This window comes from Cheilinus undulatus, linkage group 11 (genome assembly GCF_018320785.1).
Source record: "Cheilinus undulatus linkage group 11, ASM1832078v1, whole genome shotgun sequence".
Lineage (NCBI taxonomy): Eukaryota > Metazoa > Chordata > Actinopteri > Labriformes > Labridae > Cheilinus > Cheilinus undulatus.
Genome location: NC_054875.1, coordinates 37,124,926 through 37,148,866, shown reverse-complemented (window position 1 = coordinate 37,148,866; position 23,941 = coordinate 37,124,926). Strand labels below are relative to the sequence as shown.

The window sequence follows — 23,941 nt, the reverse complement described above, 5'->3', positions numbered from 1 at the left end:
GTGGAAAGTGACTAAAATGGGAATAAATCAGGGGAAAGGTGGGCATTTCATTGCAAAAGGCAGATTAAATGGGTGAAAAGTGCCCCCCCCAAAAAAGATAAAAGGGGTCAAAAACTTGCACAAAAGCTGGATAAAAGTGTCAAACTGAGTTAAGAGCAGTAAAAATGGAATTCAAGTAACAAAAAAAATGCAAATTAGGGCAATGGAAATATGCAGACAAAAAATAAACTCAAAATAAACAAAACTGACATTTAGTTTGACAATCAAAGGCTACTGTAGCAGTGTGGGAAACAAACTGAATAATGTAACTTGCATTTGACCATTTCTGAGGTCAAATTTCATTTTTTATGGTTTTCTGGGAGAATTATGTTTAAAAATAAGACATTAAGAGCCACAAATCATCTCAAATGAGCCACGTGTGGCTCTATCACTGGTCTATTGTCTCCTAGGCTATCTTCTTACTCCCTCCTTTCCTTGACCCAGTGACGTTTTTCAGCGGGGTAAGGAAAAGTGGATAGGATGGACTTGGGAGGTAGTTTTTGGACTTTCTAACGGACCCCTCGTCTTAGCGTCATATTTTTGGGAAGCCTCAGTCAATTCATAGGAGTTTGTTCTGGGTAATTACGTGATTCATGGACCGTATTGAAAACGGTAAAACCGAAAGTGTCTTTTCATTCAGAAGAAATTCTTGCTCATCTCTTACATGTATGAATAACGGCAAATCTTTAACATTGTTTTCATCTCAGAAGTCTCTACCTTGATTCTTACTTCCGCGTTGTGCATTTATAAAGCTTCGTCCGTTTATGTGATAGATTCATGTGCACATTACACACGTGTTTACAAGTTAGGTCGTCCAGAAAGGAGTGCAGAAATCGAGTAAGTTGGTCGTCTTGCTTGTGAAATAAAAACAACAGTCTCTAGTCCAGGTCTACCTCAGACATGAAGAGGAAAGCTAACGCTATGGATGCAACTCTCTGCTCGAATTCAGCCGAAAGGCGAAGTGATACTGATTCAACATGGATTTCAGAGGAACAAGTAAGTTAAAAAAAAAAAAAAAAAGACAGAACTGTACGAAGGACAGAGTTTTACCGAGGTACTGACAATCTTTAGGCTGTTTGTAGCAACTTCAACGACGTACAGATAGACTTAGAGACACTGTAAAGAAAATCCAAAATGTTTGTCTTACCACTAGACATGTTTGGATGTTGCTGATGTAAACATGTGAGAACACTGAGATCTACATGTGACTGAAATTTGGATTGAAAGCTTTGGAAAGTTTTTGACCTCTTTCCTGATTTGGTTTAATGTGTGGGTTCATCATGATGTCAGGAGCCCACAGTGGGAGCAGTTCATCTCAGTACAGTCTGTTATTAGCTGATGTCACTGCCTTTGTTGAAAGTTAACAGTAGGTTAAATGCTGTTTTTTGTGTTGTGAGGTAAAATTGTCAAATATAGCATTTTTTTTAATTTGAGAGGATCTCTTTTCTCTAGAGTGGGCGTGGCTTCCGCTCATTCAACAGACACGCCCACAACATCCCAGAGCAGACTTTACTGCATCATTTTTCATGATTTTGAAGTTTAATTTTATAAACATAAAGAAGTTTTGTTTGACTGAAATTTGACCTGGGGGTTCATTACACAGTAACCTGTCATACAACAAATCTAAATACGGATCTATTTTCACTTCACGGGGTCTTTAACTGCTACCTGCTTGTCAGCCAGTATAGTGGCATTCACAGTAAACACAGATGGGGCTATGGACGTTTTTCATGATGTCCAGCTGCTTGTTCGTAAATGTAATCAAATGTTTTACCTGATAATGACCTTAGAAGGGTACAGTCTCATTTTGTTTCACTTTTATTTTGGAATATGGTAAGGGACACAGATTTCAAGCTCCTATGAGGAGTATTTAGCTGGTTATGGAAATTACTTAAATGCCCACTAATGCCTACAAAAAATCAAACAAGACCACCCCAGAAATATGGATAATTTTAGATAGTCTGTTTAAGCATCTTTCTCCTACCACAAGCTGCCCAAACAGAAAAAACACCTTATACTCATTGTTAGTTACAGGCTAGACATTTTAAACATAGAAGGAAACAGTTCTTATGTACATGCTGGACAAGAAAAGTCAAGTAAAAGAATAGCCTCTTAAGAAAGTACTTTTAATATTTACAGATGCATCTCAATAAATCAGAATGTCAGGAAAAAGTTAAGTAGTTCAATTGAAAAAGTGAAACTCTCACATAGATTCATTACACACAGAGCGAAAAAAAACTGTTGTCCTTATTTCTTTTACTTTTGATGATTTCTGCTTACAGTTTATGTAAAAACTTTACTCTGGATTTCAAGCATCTTGGATTCTGTGCTTCTCCTCTCTTCCTCCAGACTCTGGGACATTGATTTCCTAAAGGGATGCAACATTTACTTTCATCTGAGAACAGGACTTTGGACCACTGAGCAAAAGTCTAGTTCTTCAGGAGTTCAGGAGTGGCTTGACATGAGGAATGCGACAGTTGTAGCCAAATTCCTTGATACTTCTGGGCATGGTGGCTCTTGATAAACTGACTCTAGTTGCAGTCCACTCATTGTGTAATTCCCCCAATTCTTTAAAGGGGTTTGCTTGACAAACCTCAAGGTTGCAGCTATCCCTGTTGATTGTGCATCTTTTTCTACCACACGTTTTCCTTCCACTATTCCTTCTATTAATTTGCATAGATACAACACTCTGTGGACAGCCAGATTCTTTGGCAGTAACCTTCTGTGGCTTACCCTCCTTGTGCAGGGTGTCAGTGCCAAATTGCTAAATAAATTCACTTTACCATGATATTCTAATTTATAGAAAGGCACGTGTAAGTGTTCGTTGTGTAGCTTCATTGTGGTTACCAAGTGTTCAAAGTCAGTGCTTGACAATAATTGACTATTCAGTGTTTAACGATAGCTATATCTGTTTACTGTTTGTTCTTTCCAGTTGTTCTCTGTTCCCCTGGAGATCCTAGGTGAGATCTTCCTAAATCTCCCTCCCCATCAGGTGGTTTGCATCTGTCGCTTAGTGTGCCATCAATGGAAAGAAGTGGCCGACAGTGAATCACTGTGGAAACAGAGATGTAGACGAGAAGGATATCACCTCTGTGATCCCTCCGAAATCCCCAAAGACTGGAGGTTGTTTTACTTTTTGTGCAAGAAGAGAAGAAATCTTCTCAAGAATCCAAGAGGAGAGTGTAAGAATCTACCAAGCCACTTTAATCATCGTTTAATGGTATTAAGGCTACTAATCATCTTATTGTACCAGAAACCAGTAATTTAAATAATTTCTGTGATATGTTTTGTGTTTTTATAGAGAAAATGAGGTACTGGCATAAAACTCACAATGGTGGTGATCAGTGGGTAGTAGAGAAAGTAATGGAGCCGCATCCTAATGAGGTCGTCAAGAAAAACTTTGTGACCTCTTATGGGTGAGTATACTTATATTCTTATGTTTACAACAGGTGGTCCAGTTTGAGTATGGTTAGGTGTGGTAAACCTCCCAAAAATAGGTAGCATTTCCATAGACACCTGTACCCTCACTTGGTGGGTGGACTGTATGCACAAGACGTCAAAGTGCAAGTCTTTGCCAGTTTTTCCCCTGAGTGCAGGAACACTCATACTGGTGACAGAAATAATTAGGTAATTAGTTCATTATTTCAGCAGATGATGATGATGATGATGTTTACAGTGGTTAGTGTAGATCCTCAGCTATATGTTTACAGAAATGTCTGTATCCATAACAGTTTGTTAATAAAAACACAAGACGAAGCTGGGCTGTTACAGTAGCTAAAACAAGCACTCAATTAGTGATGACTTTAAGCGAAACCCAGCTCTTATTGTCCTCAAAGTAAAATTAAGGCCTTATGTGTCAGCAGATCAACAATATAGCAAATTAACAGGATGACAAGACATTTAATGACAACCAAGTATGTTTTACAGGGATACAAATAGTCCCATGATGTTTGATTAAACACTGCTGGTTATAGGGAAAGACCAAAAAAAAATGGCAAAGTCTACTGATACTTGTCACAGATTAAGTAGTCATCTTTGTAAATTAACCAGATTTGTATTTGATTATATGCTGAAGTTATTTTCTTTAATGCTTCTTGAAGTGAACATATCTGATGTTATAACCATTTAAACTTTATACTAGGGCTGTCAGCATTAATTACAATGCAATTAAGGGCCATGATTAGTGCTTTATTTAAAAAAAAATGACATTAATGATATGCTGTATTGTCTGCGTCAGTACACTTTGGTTATGCAACTGGATAAGTTGCATAACCAAAGTTTTTGGATAAGCCAAAAGTCATCTTCATCTTGTGATATCAAACATTTCCTCTTCTATTATTCCCTTATTTCCTTTTTGATCCATAACAGGTTTTTTTTTTATTTTGTGGTTTCGTTAGTGCAATAACGCTCAACAAACCAAAAGTTCTGGCTTTTCTTTGAAGCTAAAAGTAGGTCTGTAATTTCATGCATAAATTCAAAATGGAAAAACAAAAAAGAATCCAAGTGGTCAAGGTTAAAAATAAAATTCCGGGATTTATCGCAATTTTTGAAAAACGTTTATTTGACAGTCCTAAGATGTACATATACTTTCAAAATCTGGAATTTCACAACCCGGGGATGCACGTTGTTACTTATGTTATGGTGAAAATGAAAGTACTTCAAATTAGGGATACACGTCAACTGACCACTTCATTAGGTACATCTGTTATTCTGTCTGACCCTTTTAGCTCTCAAACTAAAGAGAAAAGCAAATAGTCAATACAAAGTACATTCAAATGTTTCTCTGCAGTAGCTAAAAACTTCTACAAATGTGCATTTTTGTGTACCTGTTCTGAAATAGGTACGCTCCACGATTTGACTGTGGCAGTGAATATGGGATTCGTGTAGAATTGCTAAACAATGAAAAGAAACCCATCCAGACTTTTGCTCCTAAGAAAATCTACTTTAAGCAGTGGGATGATCAGCAATGGCACCAGGTTTGCACACAGCATGAAACATTTTAATACAGTTAAGTTAAATGAAGGTACAAAGCATAAAGATGAACTACATTTTTGATGACTCTTTCTGTGTTCAGATGACGCATGTTTTCAAGAACTATGGACCTGGAGTGAGATTCATCCGTTTTTCTCATGGAGGAAAGTCCACGCTGTACTGGGCAGGGTGGTATGGGATTCGTGTGACTGACAGCAGTGTTGAGATTTGTCCAGCAGGGGACACGTAGCACTGTTAGATTCCTTGAATACCTGCGTCCCATCTTCAATAGTCCCTATCTGCAGGCTCACAGGCAGCAGTTTCAGGACCGCAGGTTCAGGACCATAGAACTAGGACCCGTGTTTTGCCACAACAATGCCACCCAGCGAAGTGGAGGAGCATTGCAATTAAACAAGTGACAACAGGTTCAGATGGACCGCAGATTCAAGAAAGTAGAACCAGGACCCGGGTTTCTCGCTGCAGCGCCATCCAGCAAAATCAAAGAACATTGCAATTGATTTGCTTGAGGTAACACGACTTTGATAGGCGGGAATTTGAAGTTTACTTGAAGTCCTTTTTTGTGATTAGTATTTTTTTTTTCCCCTTTTATTGAACTGTTTTATTCATTGATTGATATATTTATTTCGATCGTGTAAATGACAACTTAAAAACAGTTAAAATATAAAAAATAAGTGAACATCAAGAAATGAAAACAAAACAAAACAGTAACTTGCTCAGCAAATTCTGAAGCATCTCAGTTTACATGAGACACAGGAGTAGGAAGAAGTATAAACTTATCTAATCCTACCCCTTTAAATTTTACTACACATCTTAACTGAAATCATAATACTGTCTCAAATTTACCAATAATTTTGAAACCTGTAATGTGAATAAACAATATATTACTCATACAGAAAAAATACATTTTTAAATTCAACGTACCTCCTTTACAAATATATGTACCATATCCTGCAACATTTTAATCCAAATAGCAAGCAAGCACGTTGTGGTAATTATTTATCAACATACCTCTGGAGAATCATTTCTTTATGTCTCTTTTAAACAGAATTATGCTCAAATGTTTTTAATTTTAGTACTTAGTCTGTTCCACAGTTTTACTCCACAAATGGTGATACAGAAACTTTTCTTTGTTGTGCAAACACTGGGAACCTTTAGATTTGATTTCTCTCTTAAATTATAACCTCCCTCTCTTTCATTAAACATTTTCTGAATACCATTTTTGTTAGCAGATAATTCCTTGCTTTATATAATACTTGAGCTGTTTTTATACTCCACCAAGTCAAAAAATTTTAGAGTTTTGGATTTAAAAAAATAACTCACTGGTGTGTGCCCCATAGTCAACATTATGAATAATTCCTGTTGCTCCTTTTTGCAGTGTGAAAAGTGACTGAAGTGTTTCTCCATGCCTCTTTACAGTAAATTAAATAAGGAAGAATCAGTGAATTATACAGAATGTAGAGTGATTATTGATCTAGGTCATGCTTTGCTTTAGCCAGGACTGAAATGCTGCGAGACAGTTTGGATTTGACATATTTAATGTGAGGTTTCCAGATAATTTTGTCATCTATTATCACTCCCAGGAATTTCTTTCCATTTACTCTTTCAATGTTTACACCATCTATTTGTACCTGTATTTGATTGTGTGTTTTACAGTTTCCAAATAACATGATTTTTGTTTTGTTCAGATTTACTGATAATTTATTTTTGTCAAAACATATTTTTATTTTACTTAATTCTGAATGTTAACATCGAAAAGTTGCTGCAAATTCTCACCAGAACAAAAAATGTTTGTGTCATCAGCAAATAAAATAAATGTAACTAAACTACACACTTTACAAATATAATTAATATATGGGACAAATAGTTTTGGTCCCAACACTGACCCCTGGGGGACACCACAGACAATATCCAGGAATTCTGACGAACAATCTCCCATCTTCGCATATTGCTGCCTGTTTTGTGAATAACTTTTCACCCAATTCAAAACAACCCCCCTGATCCCATAGTGCTCCAATTTATAAATCAATATGTTGTGGTTAATTGCATCAAATGTTTTTTTTAGATCAATTAATACTCTTGCTGCATATTGCATTTTATCAATGGAATCTGTAATCGTTTCTATGCGTTCTGTTAAAGCGAGTGGTGTTGAGTGGTTTCATCTAAATCCATATCGACTGTTGCTGAGTAAGTTGTGTTTTTCTATGAAATTGTCTAATCTGTTGTTAAAAAGTTTTTCTAGAATTTTTGAGAATTTAGGAAGAAGAGAAACAGGCCTGTAATTTCTGAAGTGGTGACGATCCCCAGTTTTGTACAGCAGTGTTACTTTTGCTAGTTTCATTTGAGGTGGAAATTTCCCGGTTTAGAATGATAGATTAAAGACGTGAGTGAGTGGTTTAGAAATCCCAACTATGACACTTTTGACTGTTTTCATGTCTGTCATGAAAGTCAGTCAATGTTTTGTTTTTACATTTATTAACGGTGTCTATAATTTCTTTTTCTACTATTGCTCTGAGAAACATAGAAGAAGGATTCCTTTCTATGACCTCCTTGTTGTTACTTCCAGTCATTTGTGGATCAGGGATTTTTTCAGCAAGTTCAGTCCGACACAAAGAAATAGTTAAACTTGTTAACCACCTCCTCCATATTATCAATATTTAAATCATTATCAATAAAATATTCAGGGTAATTAGTCTGTCTAGAGCCATTTCTTATGATACTGTTCAAAATATTCCAAATACGTTTAATATTGTTTTTCTTCTAATATTTCATTATAATATTCCTTTTTACGTATTCTCATAATACTAGTTAACTTATTTTTATATTTCTTATATTTATTTTTTCAGCTTCTGTTTGTTTTCTAGATCAATATCATTTTCTATGTCCTGTGGATGGTGCTCAGACACCTGAGAGAAGGAGAAATGCAAGGAAATGTACGGTAAATATAATGTTTAGGCTAATGTAGATGAGGCTAGCAGGTCAAATTATGTATTTTCCTAGTAAAGCCCAAATTAAGAGACATGCCCCCCCAAAACAACTAGGATATTAAAATCCATCTCCTATTGCGAAACTACGCCTATAATCCAGCTAGCACAAATTTTGGTGTTCCCATCAATATGTCCTAACAGAATTTAATGGCGCGTCATGATTTTTCGAGTAAACGTCTTAAAAACTTGCTTTGAACACGAATCACGCTAAGTGGTCGGCGAATTATGGCACATTTGGCCTTCCATACTTAGACTCAGCCATCATCGCCTACGTAGCTACAGCTCCCGTCTTAGCCTTCCGGGGAAGCCCCAGTCAACGCATAGGGATTTCTTCTAAATTCATGGACCGTATCGAGAATAGTGAAACCGAAAATGGCTGTCATTTAGGTGAAATTAATGCTCACCTGTTGAAATTATAAATAACGGCAGCTCTTTAAACGGCTGCGTTTTCTTCTCAGAATTCCGACGTCTTTACCTTGGTTCTTACTTCCGCGTTGTGTTTTTATACAACTTGGGCCGTTGATGCGATGGCGTAGATTCATGTTCACATTACACACGTGTTTACAAGTTAGGTCGTCCAGAAAAAAGTGCAGAAATCGAGTAAGTTGGTCGTCTTGCTTCTAAAATAAAAACGACAGTCTCTAGCCTGGGTCTATCCCAGGCATGAAGAGGAAAGCTAACGCTATGGGTGCAACTCTAAGCTCGAATTCAGCCGAAAGGCGAAGTGATAGTGATTCAACATGGCTTTCAGAGGAACAAGTAAGTAATTTATACGAGTTTTAACAAAACTGTTCAAACGACAGAGCTTTACCGAGGTGCTGACATATAATTTGATGATTTTTGTAGCAACTTCAACGACATACGAATAGACTTTACTGCTACCTGCTTGTCAACCACTACAGTGATATTTACAGTACACGCAGATGGCGCTCTGGCCGTTTTTCACGATGTCCAGCCGCTTGTTTGGAAATGTAATCAATTGTTTTTTTTTATCTTATAATGACCTCAGAAGGGCACAGTCTCGTTTTGTTTCACTTTCATTTTGGTTAGAAAGATTTGACACCATGAAATGAATACTAATGCCTTTATATGAGCTATAAAAACAAGACCACCAGAGAAAACATGGATAATTTTTAGATGGTTTCCTTAAGCATTTATCTCCTGGAGTCAGGCATTGAATAACCACAAGCTGCCCAAACAGTACAAAAGAACTTACTGATTGTAGGTTACAGACTCGACATCTAAAATAAAGAAGTTAACAGTTTTTACTTACATGCTGGACAAGAAAAGTCACACAAGTTAAGTTAAATCCAAAAAGTGAAACTTGTGTAGATTCATTACACTCAGAGTGAAAAGTTTAGTCTTTATTTCTTTCACTTCTGATGATTTTGGCTCAGTTTATAAAAACTCAAAATTCACTTTCTCAAAGAAAGATTCCACAAAACCAATAAAAAAGGCTCTTTATTACACAAATCTTGGCCTTCTGAAAAGCATGTTTATTTAAATACTTGGTCGGGGCTCCTTTTTCATGCATACTGCACACTTCTGTGGTGTGGCATTGAGGCGATCAGCCTGTGGCACTGCTGAGGTGTTATGGAAGCCCAGGTTGCTTTGACAGTGGCCTCATCTTGTCTGCATTTTCTGGTTCTGACATATCTCATCTTCCTTGACAACACTCTGTAGATTCTCTGTGGGGTTCAGGTGGTGCGAGATTGCTGGCCTATCAAGAACACGAATATCATGGTAATTTACCAGCTTTCGGTACTTTTGGCAGGTGCCAAGTCCTGCTGGATGTCTGAACAGCAGCAATGACATCAGTGTGGAAACTTTACTCTGGATTTCAAGCGTCTTGGATTCTGTGCCTCTCCTCTCTTCCTCCAGACACTGGGACATTGATTTCCAAATGAAATGCAAAGTTTACCTTCATCTGAAAACAGGACTTGGACCACTGAGCAATAATCTAGTCCTTCCTCCTTAGCCCAGGTAAGGTGCTTCTGACGTCTCTGGTTCAGGAGTGGCTTGACATGAAGAATGCAACAGACAGTTGTAGCCAAATTCCTTGATACTTCTGGGCGTGGTAGCTCTTGATAAACTGACTCCAGCTGCAGTCCACTCATTGTAAAATTCCTTCCAAATTCTGGAAAGGGTTTTGCTTGACAACTCTCAAGGCTGCATTTAAACCTGTTGCTTGTGCATGTTTTTCTACCACACTTTTTCCTTCCACTTTTCCTTTAATATGCTTGGATACAGCACTCCGTTGACAGCCAGATTCTTTAGCAATGACCTTCTGTGGCTTACCCTCCTTGTGGAAAGAGACAATGACTGTCTTCTGGACAACTGTCAAGTCAGCAGTCTTCCCCATGACCATGTAGCTTGTTGAATGAGACAAAGAGACTATTTAAAGGCACAAGAAACTTTTGCAGGTGTTTGGAGTTAATTAGCTGATGAGAGTGTGATACCATTAGTTTACAGTATTTAACTTTTTCACAATATTTTAACTAGAAAAGCACTCTGAGAGTGCAGACCTCCGCCATCAGCCCTATCTCCCAATAGTAAAGAATCCTTTAAGAAAATTCCTGGATCCAGACGGTGATCCGGACCGGATCACTCCAAAAATCCGGCCATAACTTTTTGAGTTATGTTGCTAACAAACTATCTAACTAACAAACCCTGCCGATCACATAACCTCCTTGGCGGAGGTAATTATACAAGATACTGAATTTTGGATATTTATTAGTGGTTATCTAAATTATATTCATAAAAATGAATGGAAATAAAGACTTAATATTTCACTGTGTAATAAATCAATATGAGTTTCACTTTTCAAATCGATCTACTGAAATAAAGGAACTACCATGATATTCTAATTTATAGAGCTGCACATGCAAGTGTTCATAGTTGTCTGGGTTCACACCCAGTGAGAAGCAATTTTCCAAAGTCAGTGCTTTGAAAATAACTTGATTATTCTATTCTCGTATTCTTTCCAGTTGTTCTCTGTTCCCCTGGAGATCCTGGAAGAGATCTTCCTAAATCTCCCTCCTCATGAGGTGGTTCGCATTTGTCGATTAGTGTGCCATCAGTGGAAAGAAGTGGCCGACAGTGAATCACTGTGGAAAGAGAGATGTAGACGAGAAGGATATCACCTCTCTGATCCCTCCAAAATCCCCAAAGACTGGAGGTTGTTTTACTTTTTGTGCAAGAAGAGAAGAAATCTTCTCAAGAATCCAAGAGGAGAGCGTAAGAATCTACCAAGCCACTTTAATCAGCGTTTAATGGCGTTAAGGGTACTAATCATCTTCTTGTACAAGAAACCATTAATTTAAATAATTCCTGTGACATGTTTTGTGTTTTTATAGAGAAAATGAGGAACTGGCATGTAACTGACAATGGTGGTGATCAGTGGTTAGTAGAGGGGGTTATGGTGCCGCACCCTAATGAAGTCGTCAAGAAAAACTTTGTGACCTCTTATGGGTGAGTATTAGCCAGCCATGGTCCAGATGAACAGCAGTTTTAAAATATGCTCCCTTTCTATTGTGTGGTATCTAAAGCCCTTTCTGTTTTCTGCAGAATATGCAGGAAGATGCAGCTGATTGATTTGGTTAAGGAAGGTTACAACCCAGCGTTCATGGATCACTTCCAGCCAGACATCAAAATATCTGATTGGTGAGAAGAAAACACATCATCTCAATAGTTTCACCTGATGTCAAATTGAGTCTTTCACAACCACAATCTTAATTTTACAGCCTGTGTTTCCTGTGTTGTAGCCAGTGTTGGCAAATTAGAGGATGCTAATGTTTTTTTTGAGGTATAAATAGTGGTGTTTACAACAGGTGGTCCAGTTTGAGTATGGTTAGGTATGGTAAAACTTCAAAAATAGTAAGCATTTCCAGACACCTTTGCCATCACTTGATGGGTGGACTGTAGAGGGTATGCATGTGATGTCAGAGACAGTGAAGCTGGGCTGTTACAGTAGCTAAAGCAAGCATTCAATTAGTGATTACTATAAGCTAAACCCAACTCTTATTGTCCTTCCTCTTACCTAAAAGGAAAATTAAGACCTTATGTTTCAGCAGATCAACCATTCAGCATATTAACAGGATGACAAGGCATTTAATGACAACCGAGTATGTTTTATAGTGGTACAAATAGTCCTGTGATGTTCAATTAACACTGCTGGTTATAGGGAAAGACCAAAAAAATGGCAAAGTCCACTGATACTTGTCACAGATTAAGTAGTCATCTTTGTAAATTAACCAGATTTGTATTTGATTAAATACTGAAGTTATTTCCTTTAATGCTTCTTGAAGTGAACATATCTGACGTTGTAACAGTTTAAACTGTATACAGTGTTTTTTTTAATGACATTAATGCCATGCTTTATTGTCTGCTTCAGTACACTTTGGTTAAGCAACTGCAGTGTTTTACAGTCAGCTCAGTGGATAAGCCAAAAATCACCTGCATCTTGTGATCTCAGACATTTCCTCTTTTATTATTCCCTTATTTTCTTTTTGGTAACAAGTTCCTTTTTTCTGTGGTTTCGTTAGTGTAATAACTCTCAACAAACCAAAAGTTCTGGCTTTTCTTTCAAGCTAAAAGTAGGTCTGTAATTTCATGGAAAAATCCAAAAGGAAAAAAAAAAAAAATGAATGCAAGTGGTGGTGGGTTGGCCGGAATCAATCGAGGTTAACATTAACAAATGCTGGGATTAATAGCGATTTAAAAAAAAAAAAAAAAAGTTTTTTGACTCCTAATATGTACACATTCTTTCATAATCTGAAAAGTTCACAACCTGGGGATGCACGTTGTTACTTAAGTTATGGTAAAAAAGAAAGTACTCCAAATAAAGGATACACATTAACTGACCACTTCATAAGATACACCTGCTATTCTGTCCAAACCCCTTTGGCTCTCAAACTAAAGAGAAAAGCAAATAGTCAATACAAAGTACATTCAAATGTTTCCCTGCAGTAGCTGAAATCTTCTACAAACGTGCATTTTTGTGTACCTGTTCTGAAATAGGTATGCTCCAAGATGGGACTGTGGCAGTGAATATGAGATACGTGTAGAATTGCTGAACAATGAAAAGAAACCCATCCAGATTTTTGCCCCTGAGATAATCTACTTTGAGCAGTGGAATGATCAGCAATGGCACCAGGTTTGCACACAGCATGAAACATTTTTTTTTAAACACAGTTGAGTTTAATGAAGGTGCAAAACCTGAAGATTTATTACGTTTGATTCCTTTTTCCTCTTTTCAGATGACGCATGTTTTCAAAAACTATGGACCTGGAGTGAGATTCATCCGTTTTTCTCATGGAGGAAAGGACACGCAGTTCTGGGCAGGGTGGTATGGGATTCGTGTGACTGACAGCAGTGTTGAGATTTTTCCAGCAGGGGGACACGTAGCGCTGTTAGATTCCTTGAATACCTGCGTCCCACCTTTGCCCGAAAATGGAAAATTGCACAAAATCTAATTTGCCTTATATTATCATGTCTTATTTGTAAAAGCAGCTTTTCCGTAGGTAATAAGCAAAACTATATGTTCAGATGTTTGTTAGTGAGATTTGATGTTTATAAAGCCCTTGTAAAGCTTAAGAAGACTGACATCAAGATTTACAGCAGTGTCATACCCTTTGAGTGTGCAGCACTACTGGCATATTTCATATAGAGAGAGGTTTATCTAGATCATGCGTTCAGAGACCCTTTCAATATTTGCAATTAAATGCTGACAGTGGTTGCAATTCCATTATCTGTTTTATCCTTTAATACTTACTAAAATTTTGTATCCAATTGGTTAACCAATCTTATACCAGAGCCAAGTTGCTTTCTCAAATATCCAGTCGTTTCAGGTATGTGGCACTAACAACACTAGTGAGTAATCTAAATCTAAGATAACAGTTGATAAAGATGGTTTTTGCTATTGTTTTGTTTTTGGTTTTTTTTGGGCAATATTATCAAAAGGGATTCCCTGTCAGTGCTAAAGTGCAGGTATCAGAAGGGAATTAAAAAAAAAAAAAAAAACAATTTAAACATCTTTATTCTGGCTGCTGCTTTTGAAAGTAAGTAATAGGCACTGGTTGTCTTTGTCCAGATTTAATTCACATTTTTGCTTTTTGCTGGGGTGTCCAAGCTACAGCCCACTGGCCATGTGTAGCAGGTGATCTTTTTTGTTGGCCCATGGCTGATTCCAAAAATAAGCAAAATACTAGATAAAGATGCTTGTCCTTGAATGAACTTCTGACGATTAACAAAAAGAAGGTTAAGGCAGCAAATAGCAAGAATCATGCTTAATTGATCCACTCTCTCCTCTCATTGTCTACAAAGCATGATATTAAATTATCTGAAAGAACCAAAACTCTGATAAGATTTGTGCCGTTTACTCTTTTGTCTCAATGTGAAGAGGAGCAGTCAGCGTGTCTCTTCTCTGATGCATGGCACATCTCTGTCAAGATCTAATGGTAGCCAGGGCCAACCATACCTAACAAGTCAGGTAGACATTCATATATCCATTGCATGAGATATAATAATAATAATAATATCTAGAATTTATATAGCGCCTGTCAAGAAACCCAAGGACACTTATTTGAAAGAAATTCTTAGAGAATGATTGGACAAACCTATCTGTGACATTCATAATGGGCCAATCTGAGCAACAAGATGTAACATAATTGGCATGCACAGCCCCAGTGAGTAAACTACATAACGTGTCTTGGGCAGGTATCCGCTACTATTGTTCACTATTAATGGAGCCAGTTTGTGAATCAAACCAATGCCAAAGCAGGCTGATAAAATATCAAAAATCTCTATTCCACCTAGAAGCACTTTCAGTATGCTTCTTTTAACAAAAAAAAAAAAGTCTAGGTCATGATAAAAGTGCCAGCTTTAACTAACCAGCAGCCATTGTTTACAGCCCTGTAGTACAACTGAACTCTGTCTAAAGCTACCACCTAAGTCTCCTGAAAAGATTCTGACTGGATCTGTAGATTCCCTGATCTGGCACAAACATTTCAGTTACAAAGCACCTCTTATACTGGATTGGATTGTTTTACTAACTTTGATATACCCCACATTGAATGTATTTAAGTGGTCCAGTCATCCTTATATACTGTATTTCTGAATGTGTCCCACAGTGAAAAGTTTGGACACCCCTGCATTTGGAGTAGTTGTGTCTGGGCCAAAGAGCCATTATTGTCCCTTAAAGTGCAATGCAGTTTTGGAGTTTGAGAGAAGTTATATTGAAATTAGTGTTGATTTCACAAACTGGTAAACCAACTTTGAATTCCGAAATTTAAGTCACACTGCTGCAAATTATTTTTTCTTGCAGCATCTGTTAATATCAACTTGATATTCCAAATGCCAGAACCATATGCCATGCAGTGTAAAAACTGCTTGGCACACAAGGTTCTTTAAATCAGCAATCGGATCCTGATGTTTGTGCTTTTTGTAATTTGATTTTTTGTAATTCTGTAATTTAACAGTGAAGGAATAATTGAAGTAAAGGTCAGTGAATGTAACAGCAGGTAACTTTTTTCACAGCAGCCTCCACCAGGCCGTAAAAATGATGTACAAAAATAAGACATCAATGTTAAAAACTAAAGCACTTGTTTAAAAGGTCGCTTCAATGGAAGATGATGTGCACTGCTGTTTGTGTCGCTTATGATGTTAAGTTTTGGTGTGAAAAACTTTCCTTTGTAACCATTTATATGTTTTATTTAGTTCTTTGTCATCTTTGGAAAAATGTATGCAAGTTCAAAAGCATTTGAATAAGCAATGAAGTCTGACAACAAGAAGTATTTGACGTTAGGTTTATTCATAATACTGTTTTTTGTGATGCAAGATACATTTTGATGTCAAATTGAATAAAAATCAAAACACTCCTTCACTTAACATTTTCTGTGTTAATTCATCATCAGTGTCATCTCAGCTTGTCCTAAATCTTGGTTTCAGTAAAGCACACACTGTATTCAGTCAATAAGTTAGGAGTTATTCTCACTGTATTTACAAATTCAAGCCAACGACTGCAGCATGGATATAGTAAAAGACAAATGCAAATAGAGCTAGTTCAGTCAAACATCTTCACATGGTTTCAGTCTAAATGGAGCACTTTTAAAGGACTGTCACAAGGCATTCTTTGACTTAATGCTGCTGCAGTTTCAAAGCAAGTTTGTTCAGTTTACAAAATAGTTGTTTAGCCTGGGGTTATGGGCTGAAATGCTCCTGCAAAGTTCAGCTTTGCAATTCTGAAAAGCAACCAGGACAAATGTTTTCTTGTGTTGAAAAATGGAACTCAACATATGTCCCAGCCATATCCTGTAACTTAAATTGATAGTGGATAACTGTGATATGTAATTCAAATGTAGCGTACGCATTGTTTTTTTTTTTAACCCTGTACAATTCCCACTTCTGCGATGGCCTGTGGAGCCCTCAACTGGCAATGCCAATCTATTGGATCACTTTACTGACAGCATAGCCTAGAAATGTCAAACTTGTCGCATATTTCTTGGTTCTCCCTGGAGGCTATAGTGTCAAAACATTTAATAATGTGTAAATAAACAACAAATAAGGTGACATGAGAAATGTTTAAGTCTTGATAAAAGTAGATGAGAAACAAAATATTTTAGTTCCACAACTTAAGCAAAATGTATATATTTCTAGATATTCCACTGTTACTGTTGGTATGAGATAAGAAAAGGCAGGCTTGTGTGCCGGAGTTTAACAGAAGGTAAGAACCATAGACATTAATGGGAGTTCTTGGGAAGTACTGATCAGTCGGTGGACTAAGAGTATCTTTAAATTATAAGCTTGTTTGTGTTGGTATGGTATAAATACCATTTAAAGTCAGTTCTTTTAGAAGAGCGCTTCTCAAAAAGTGCACTTCTCAAAAAGATCTCTAAACATAGCGTGGTAAACTCAAAGGTTATTTCATGTTACCTACAGTTTAAGATCTATTAATGAATCAAGTGTTTACATCATTTAAGGCCATTTAAGTGGCATCAAATCATCACAAACAGCATCCAATGTTATTCAAATCCTAAACTCTGTTTAAACAGTCTGTATGGGGTTAAGTCAGTCAGAAGGCAAATGTTTCATGATACCTTAATTCATGCTGGAATGTGCTTGTGCAGCAAACCTCTTCTGCTAACCTAGATTTGGAAACTGGCGTAGACGGCTGCGACGAAACTTAGAGCAGAACACATTTACGTCTTTTCTTAGGTTCAGGGGGCTCCAGGGCAGCCAGTATTGCCTCATCAAACACATTCTTTAATCCTTTCTGTGGAAATAAAATATTAAAATTCAAAACAGGGATCTGTTCCAAGTACAATTAACATCTTCAGGGAAATAAGTGCTGAGAAATACTGTGTAGAAAGCGGGCAGGGAGATCAAAACTTTCCTTTATTCAATAACATTTAACAAGACTCTCCTCAATATCAACTTGTCTGTGTAAAGACAAAAAGCCTATGGAAAATCTTCATGTCGCAGTAGAAAAAATTTTCATTACTGTCTGAGACAGAATGTAGCATACATGCTTTGTTGTACACAGCTGATGCTTAAGAGCTTGATGCTGAGATAATAACAGAATGTTGATTTATAAAACAAAAACAAACTGTCATGTACTGTTTCACAGACTTCCTTACAGCAGAAACAAATGAATTGGCACTCTTGTCATATCAGGCAGCATGGATGATTGTGATTAGGCCAAGTTAGAAAAAAAAGCACAAATGAACAGAAGGAAAAAAGTTAATGGGCACCAAGATCTTAGAGTCTAAAGAGTGCTGTGGTTATTTTGGTGACAGACATCTCTTTATAATTACTAAGCAGCAGATGATTGAGAGGCAAAGCAAGATGCGAGAAGACATCAGAACAAACAGCATTTTCTCTTTCTTTGAGTTTCAGGGGGCTCTAAAGCGGCTAGGATAGCCTCATCAAATACGTTCTTCAGTCCCCGCTACAGAAAGAAGAGGAGAAGGGGGGAAAGACAGGCACACAACACAGTTAATGGAGGTTTTAGCCAAATGCTGTTAGCAAAAACACAAGGCATAGTATTTCCACCCATGTTAGGAACCATTAACACACATGCAAAGCTTGAGGTTTAAAGGGAGAGCTTACCTGCGTTAGGGCCGAGCACTCAACATATTTGACTGCCTTAAGGTCACGAGCCAGCTTCTCTGCTGTCTCAGGTGTTATTGGCTTCTGTTTGTTCTTGGCTAGCTTCTCCACTGTGGAGGGGTCATCGCGCAGGTCAATCTGAGTGCCTACCAACAGGAACGGGGTCTTGGGACAGTGGTGGGTTATTTCAGGAACCCACTAGAGGAAAATGAAAACAAAGGAAACAACTCAACACTAAAGTAAAGACGTGTTTAGGGTTAAGGCATATAATACACTAAAATCCTGTGAGGTAGTTGTTTAAAAAATGCCATTGTAGATTACTTTGAGGGGATGCTGGCTGATGAGGTGACAGAAGAGGGAAATATGAAAGAATGATTTACTTCAAGCAGGTTTCTTCCAGCCTCTGTGGACACAGTGATGCGCCTCACACCATCAGCATAACATTATGACAGTCAGTGCAATCTAGTCAATCCAATGTAACAGTTCTACCACGAAGTACACTTTTACATTTTAGTTTTTGTAGACATAGTCATAAAGGTAACTGCTTTATTTTAGATATGTATGCATGTACAATACTGTATATTATGCTCTCTATGTGTATTCTAATAGAGTGGGCAACAGATAAGGCACACATTTCAAATAAATGGACTTAAAACGTTTTTTTTCCCCTAATCACTGCAAACTCAGTGTTTTTTCACACCAAACTGACACACTTGGCAAAGTCTGCTATGTTAAGTTTTCATCATCGTTAATAACTGATTGCATTCATGCACCACTGTCGCAACAGTGGGAGCAATTTGGGCTGAAGTGTCTAGTCCAAGGACACAGTGACATGTGGCTGCAGGGGCTGTGGATCAAATCCCCTGACCTTCCTACTGAGACAAGACTGGCTCGACCACTGATCACAGCCGTCTCAATATAATGTACTCCACAACAACCCCACCCCCGCTACAACTAACATTACATATCTAAAGAAGATCGCCATCTAAAATAAACCCTTGAAATGTAAAAAGTTTTTAAAAGTAGAGCTGACGGTAAAGCTTTAGTATTGGATTGCATCAGTGGTCATTATGTTATGGGTCCTTTACAAGTATTTGTCATATTCTCTAGAGAAAATCACATCCATACGCCCTTTAGACTGACTAATGTACTAGATAGAAGCTTTGCCTGGGAAAATGTAAACAAAGACTCTTTCAGCCCATGTGCTCCAATTAACTAAATGGTTGGAGTCTTCTAACCAATGGTGTGGTGAAGTAGGACATAAAGAAGCATTTCTATTATTATGAGGCTGTTGCATAACAGGTCAGAAACTTCTGTTTGTTTAAAATATCCTTTGTTGTTAAACCAAACTTTTTAGTTGAAGGACTGACTCTTTTCACATGTTCATTATCAATTTTTTATGACCATACTGTAAATGTACGCATATTGTGGCATATTACTATAATCTTGTCCAATTCTGTATTAATATATTTTCTTGTGTGCAATTTATGTAATCAGTGTAATAGAATAAACTTTGAAAAGTTCTCATTAGATACTTCGTGTGATAAGCAAATCATTATCCACTGTTAACATGGATATCACTGAAACACTTCAGGAAATATTACTCAGATTTTTTTTATTTCAGAAGACATTACTGAATCATATTCATAAAACTAAGACTAAGGCTGGTTAATATCAGAGTTTGTACAGGAATCCTAGAATTGAATTTACTACCTTTTTTACTACCTCTACACTTTTTTCTACTATCAACACGCAATACTTGTGCACGTCACTGAGCTTGTGTTTGCAGTTGCACTGCTCTGTGTCGTACCAATAAAACAAAATAGGGAGCTGCTCCCCCAGGCCATGAATCTGCTGCTGGTGAATGATGGATTCTCGGTGTGATTTGATCGCCGTAACACCGTTTCAAGTCACATTTATAGGGCCCTACGAAATTCGTTTTATTTTTTTTGCCAAATTCCGTTTTATTTTTTGCCAAATTCAATTTTTTTCCATTTTAATTTTTTGGAATTCCATTTTTTAACCTTTCCACTAGTTTTACCATAAAAAAAGAGTGTCTTGTTTATCCTGACTGTAACTGTTCCCTCCTCATCTCTCTCCATCCTCGCTGTCTGTCCGTCTGCCTCATATCAGAGCGCTACGTTAATGCAGACACGTGTTGGCTCGTTAAGCAACCAAAGGTACTACAGTGTCTACAGGATTATTAAGCTGTTACTTGAATTTAACATAATTTAGACTTCATAAAATCTTGAGTCCATCCGACTTGATTTTGAGCCTCCAAGGGTTGAGCTGTGTGCCTCGCTCAGGTAAGACACACCGCTCAGGTGGTGTGATCAGGTAAAATAACTCGAAGCATGGATGAGTTTTCTTGAAGGTGCAACATTATGTCCCATGGTACTGCCCCGTATGGGGCTACGTGATGTTTGCCGGTGTTTCGTGAAGCTGCTTTGACATGCTGTTATTGTTTAGGAGGGGGCGGGGTGAGTGTTTGTAAGTGAGGGACAAGTTGTGCCCCGCTTTAGTGATCCCCGGGAACATATTCCTCAGATATACGTTCCTCTTTCTAAAAAAAAAAAAAAAACCCACAGTATTTCAGTCAAATTCATTCAATTTCCATGTTTTCCGCGTTAAAATTGTAAATCCCATTTATATGGACCAATTCCGCGATTCCGTCTGCAATTCCATTAACGCTGAAATCATAGGGCCCTACATTTATGTTTTTGTTCTTTTGCACACTTTACAAAAAGCTTCCTGGTCATTCCCCACGACTGGCTTAAACAAGTCTTAAATGCCGGGTCATCGAGCCAAAGTTGTGAAAACTTAGATTTTCCCATTGTGATGCTATTCCGACACCACACATGTGCACAACAGGCAACAGAACCAATGAGGCTATCAGCGCTGACCCAGGTCCTGCCGCCCTGCTCACATATATACTTTATTTTAGATTTTTTCAGTTAAGCGAACTTAAAACAAAAATTCAGCATCATGGCAAAAGTCATAATGTATTTAAGGGGTGGTGAAAAATTTACTACCAAGTCAAATTGCATTTGTTACCTTTTACTACCTTTCAATGGCCTTAATTTGAGCTAATTTCATTTACTACCTTTAACTACCCTGCGGCTACCCTGAATATACTAGATCCTTTTTAAATAACAACTAACTTTAAAAAGTCAAAAACAGTTTAAACTGGTTGTATCATTATACTTCTCTGAACACAAACACTAGACAATTCAGCCAGACTACAAGACCACACATCTGCCATCTGTAGTGACATTTTCACAGTGGTGATTCCACAGATGTGAGATTGAACAGAAATGTACGTGATCAAACATGATTTCAGAAGAAAAAAAAAACATGAAGGATGACTGACATCCTTAGCTGGCTGTCATGGAATGTGTTATAGTTATAGTGGATTAAAAAAGGAACAGGGTATGATTGAAATCATTGCTGAGAAGAAGGTATGATTGCATTGTTTGAGTTTGAGAGCTGTAAAATTACATAACATCCAGCTGCTAACCCGGTCTAGTCTGCTCGCTCTCACTGGTTGTTGTCGGATACTGTTCAACCTAGAATTGTAAATCTTAACATCTCAGGTTGGAGAGGCTCTGACAGGATAGAGAAAAGAATAACTGTATAGACACCCCACATTTGAGGATTATTTGGACAAAAAGTTGTGGTAAGCCTCTACTGAGTTATGCCCCCATGATCTTAAGGGGATGCAAATATGGCTTAAACGGTTTTATTAAAATCCTTTACTTTTGATCTTTTCCTTTATATAAAGAGGAGAGTGGATAAAGTAGGGAAAGAAATACATGTAAGGTACCACAGGCCTGACTACTGCCCCTGCATGCTGAGTGCAACCTAACCAATAGGCCATCAGCCTCCTACTTCACCACATTTCAAAGGGAAATTTCTGTATTTTTGAGGTTGGGTTGTATAAGGTACTTGGCAGCAGAAGTGACATTAGCCTCCAGGGGTTTCAGTGAGCGTTGCCCCTTTAGGCATGATGTGCTTGGGAAGTTAGGCTATAAAGATGGGTACAATAGCTCCTCGTAATTTAGAAAATCTTAGGCCAAAATGGGCAAAAAATAATGCTGCCTAAATTGTACCCCATATCGAAAGCTTTTAAAGCTTCCCAGAAAGCCTCTGTGTTTGGCAAGCTTAGCCTACTGGCTATAGGCTCTTTCGCATCAGCGTATCTGATCAGCTGTTTGGATCTGTGGCCTTGTGCTTTGACTGTTCTGAGGTACTCAAAGATGGTCAAACATTAGTGTGAAGGCCTATGCAAGGAAGCAGTTTGATTTCAGACCCTTGAAAGTGCACAGTCCTATCAGATTTGCTGTCGAGCAGCTTCTTTTATGAACACTTTTACTTACCTTTTCTTTGACGTTCTCAAAAGAGGAAGGTGAAACAACTGAGAAACAGACTAAAAACACATCTGTTTGAGGGTAGCTTAGTGGTCGTAGTCGGTCATAATCTTCCTGACCTAAGGAGAAACCAAACCATATTTAAGTCAAAATGTGACAGACAACGAACCGTATCTCACTAAATTTGGATACAAAGTAGGTCAGAAGAATGAAACCTCATTTTACCTGCTGTATCAAATAAGCCAAGGGTGTATGGTTCACCCCCGATCATTACAGTTACTGCATAGTTGTCAAAAACCTTTAATAAAAAGATGAATGAGATGTCACATAGTGTAGAGTATTCAGATTTCAGTGTAAGATTATCAGCATTAATGTGGCTACTTACTGTTGGTACATATTCCGAGGGGAATTTGTTGGTGGTGTATGAAATCAAAAGGCAGGTTTTACCCACTGCTCCATCTCCCACCACCACACATTTGATAGTCTGCATCGTTGTGCTTTCTGACACTGCTCACAGTTACGATGGCTGCTGGAGGAGTTGAGAAAGCATTACAACACTGAACATCTTATACTTACAGCACTAACCCTGAAATAACTTTACGTGTGTTCGTATTCAACCAAGTCAACTTTCAATAGCAGGTTTGATGAGGCTAGGAGGTCAAATGTTACATTTTCCCTAGGATAGCCCAGTTAAGAGTCACGCCCCATCGCAAAAAAAAAAACTGCCTGTCAGCTAACATTAGCTAAAGACTGCGTTAATCACTCGCTATTTCACTCTGGTACCTGGAAAACTTCATTTAAAACATAAGTGGGTCACTGTTAATAACATATTAAGAAACTATGTGTCAAAGTAGACACTCAATGACATTTCCAACAATCTAAATTTGTTATTCGCTGGGCAAACTAATAAAACGCCGTGCTAGCAATCACTTAACATTGCTAGCTAGTCAGTTAGCTTAGCAGCCGGCCGGCTAATACAACATCGTACGCTAACTAACCAGCGCCGGCTTAGTTGCTTTACCCGAGTTACAGCTAACAAGATGAAGCTTGAAAACAATGTGTAAACTTCTATCATTTAACTAAAAAATGTTATGAATTACGTACCAGTGTCCCTCCGTGTCCGTACGTTAGCTCTCTATCGCCGGGCGTTGGCACCAGCGAGCAGCAACTTGCTACAGTCAGAGAGACGCTGAGCTTCAAGTCCCACTTCCACTCATAATCAAGCTACATAGAATTACACCGGATGTCACCTTCAAAGTAAAATGTTTGTGGCGCTCGTCTCAATGTCTGGCGCTAGATAACACACCCACGTTACGAAAGTGGCCATAAATACCCCGGTTGATGTCTTTAGTTTGATTTTACTATAATGAATGTTGTTTTTATTGTATTATATACATATGAGTTCCCACCAGAAACTGTTTGTGGCGTCCAAATGCTTTCTATGCGTGCCTT

At 37.8% G+C, this 23,941-nt stretch overlaps 3 protein-coding genes across 5 annotated transcripts; 2 read left to right on the top strand and 1 right to left on the bottom strand.

Annotated features, from left to right (window-relative positions):
• Positions 1–593: 593 nt before the first annotated feature.
• Positions 594–6,798, top strand: LOC121517341 (F-box only protein 6-like). The gene is made up of 5 exons (XM_041799042.1): positions 594–1,035; positions 2,972–3,251; positions 3,341–3,455; positions 4,880–5,015; positions 5,114–6,798. The coding sequence occupies exons 1-5, from the start codon at positions 940–942 to the stop codon at positions 5,258–5,260; spliced, it is 774 nt and encodes a 257-aa protein (XP_041654976.1). The 5' UTR covers positions 594–939; the 3' UTR covers positions 5,261–6,798.
• Positions 6,799–8,270: 1,472 nt separating this feature from the next.
• On the top strand, positions 8,271–15,902 carry LOC121517746 (F-box only protein 6-like). The gene is made up of 6 exons (XM_041799747.1): positions 8,271–8,774; positions 11,003–11,252; positions 11,372–11,486; positions 11,583–11,678; positions 13,035–13,170; positions 13,274–15,902. The coding sequence occupies exons 1-6, from the start codon at positions 8,679–8,681 to the stop codon at positions 13,487–13,489; spliced, it is 909 nt and encodes a 302-aa protein (XP_041655681.1). The 5' UTR covers positions 8,271–8,678; the 3' UTR covers positions 13,490–15,902.
• On the bottom strand, positions 15,805–23,702 carry LOC121517747 (cell division control protein 42 homolog). Of its 3 annotated transcripts, none has more exons than XM_041799748.1 (6): positions 23,594–23,702; positions 22,875–23,018; positions 22,715–22,787; positions 22,499–22,608; positions 18,123–18,320; positions 15,805–17,286 (listed from the first exon to the last, which is right to left on the bottom strand). In XM_041799748.1, the coding sequence occupies exons 2-6, from the start codon at positions 22,977–22,979 to the stop codon at positions 17,197–17,199; spliced, it is 576 nt and encodes a 191-aa protein (XP_041655682.1). In that variant the 5' UTR covers positions 22,980–23,018; positions 23,594–23,702; the 3' UTR covers positions 15,805–17,196. The 3 variants fall into 3 exon arrangements, with proteins under 3 accessions (XP_041655682.1, XP_041655685.1, XP_041655683.1); XM_041799751.1 differs by having other exon boundaries at positions 22,875–23,015; positions 23,594–23,701; XM_041799749.1 differs by lacking the exon at positions 15,805–17,286 and adding an exon at positions 17,396–17,961.
• Positions 23,703–23,941: the final 239 nt, after the last annotated feature.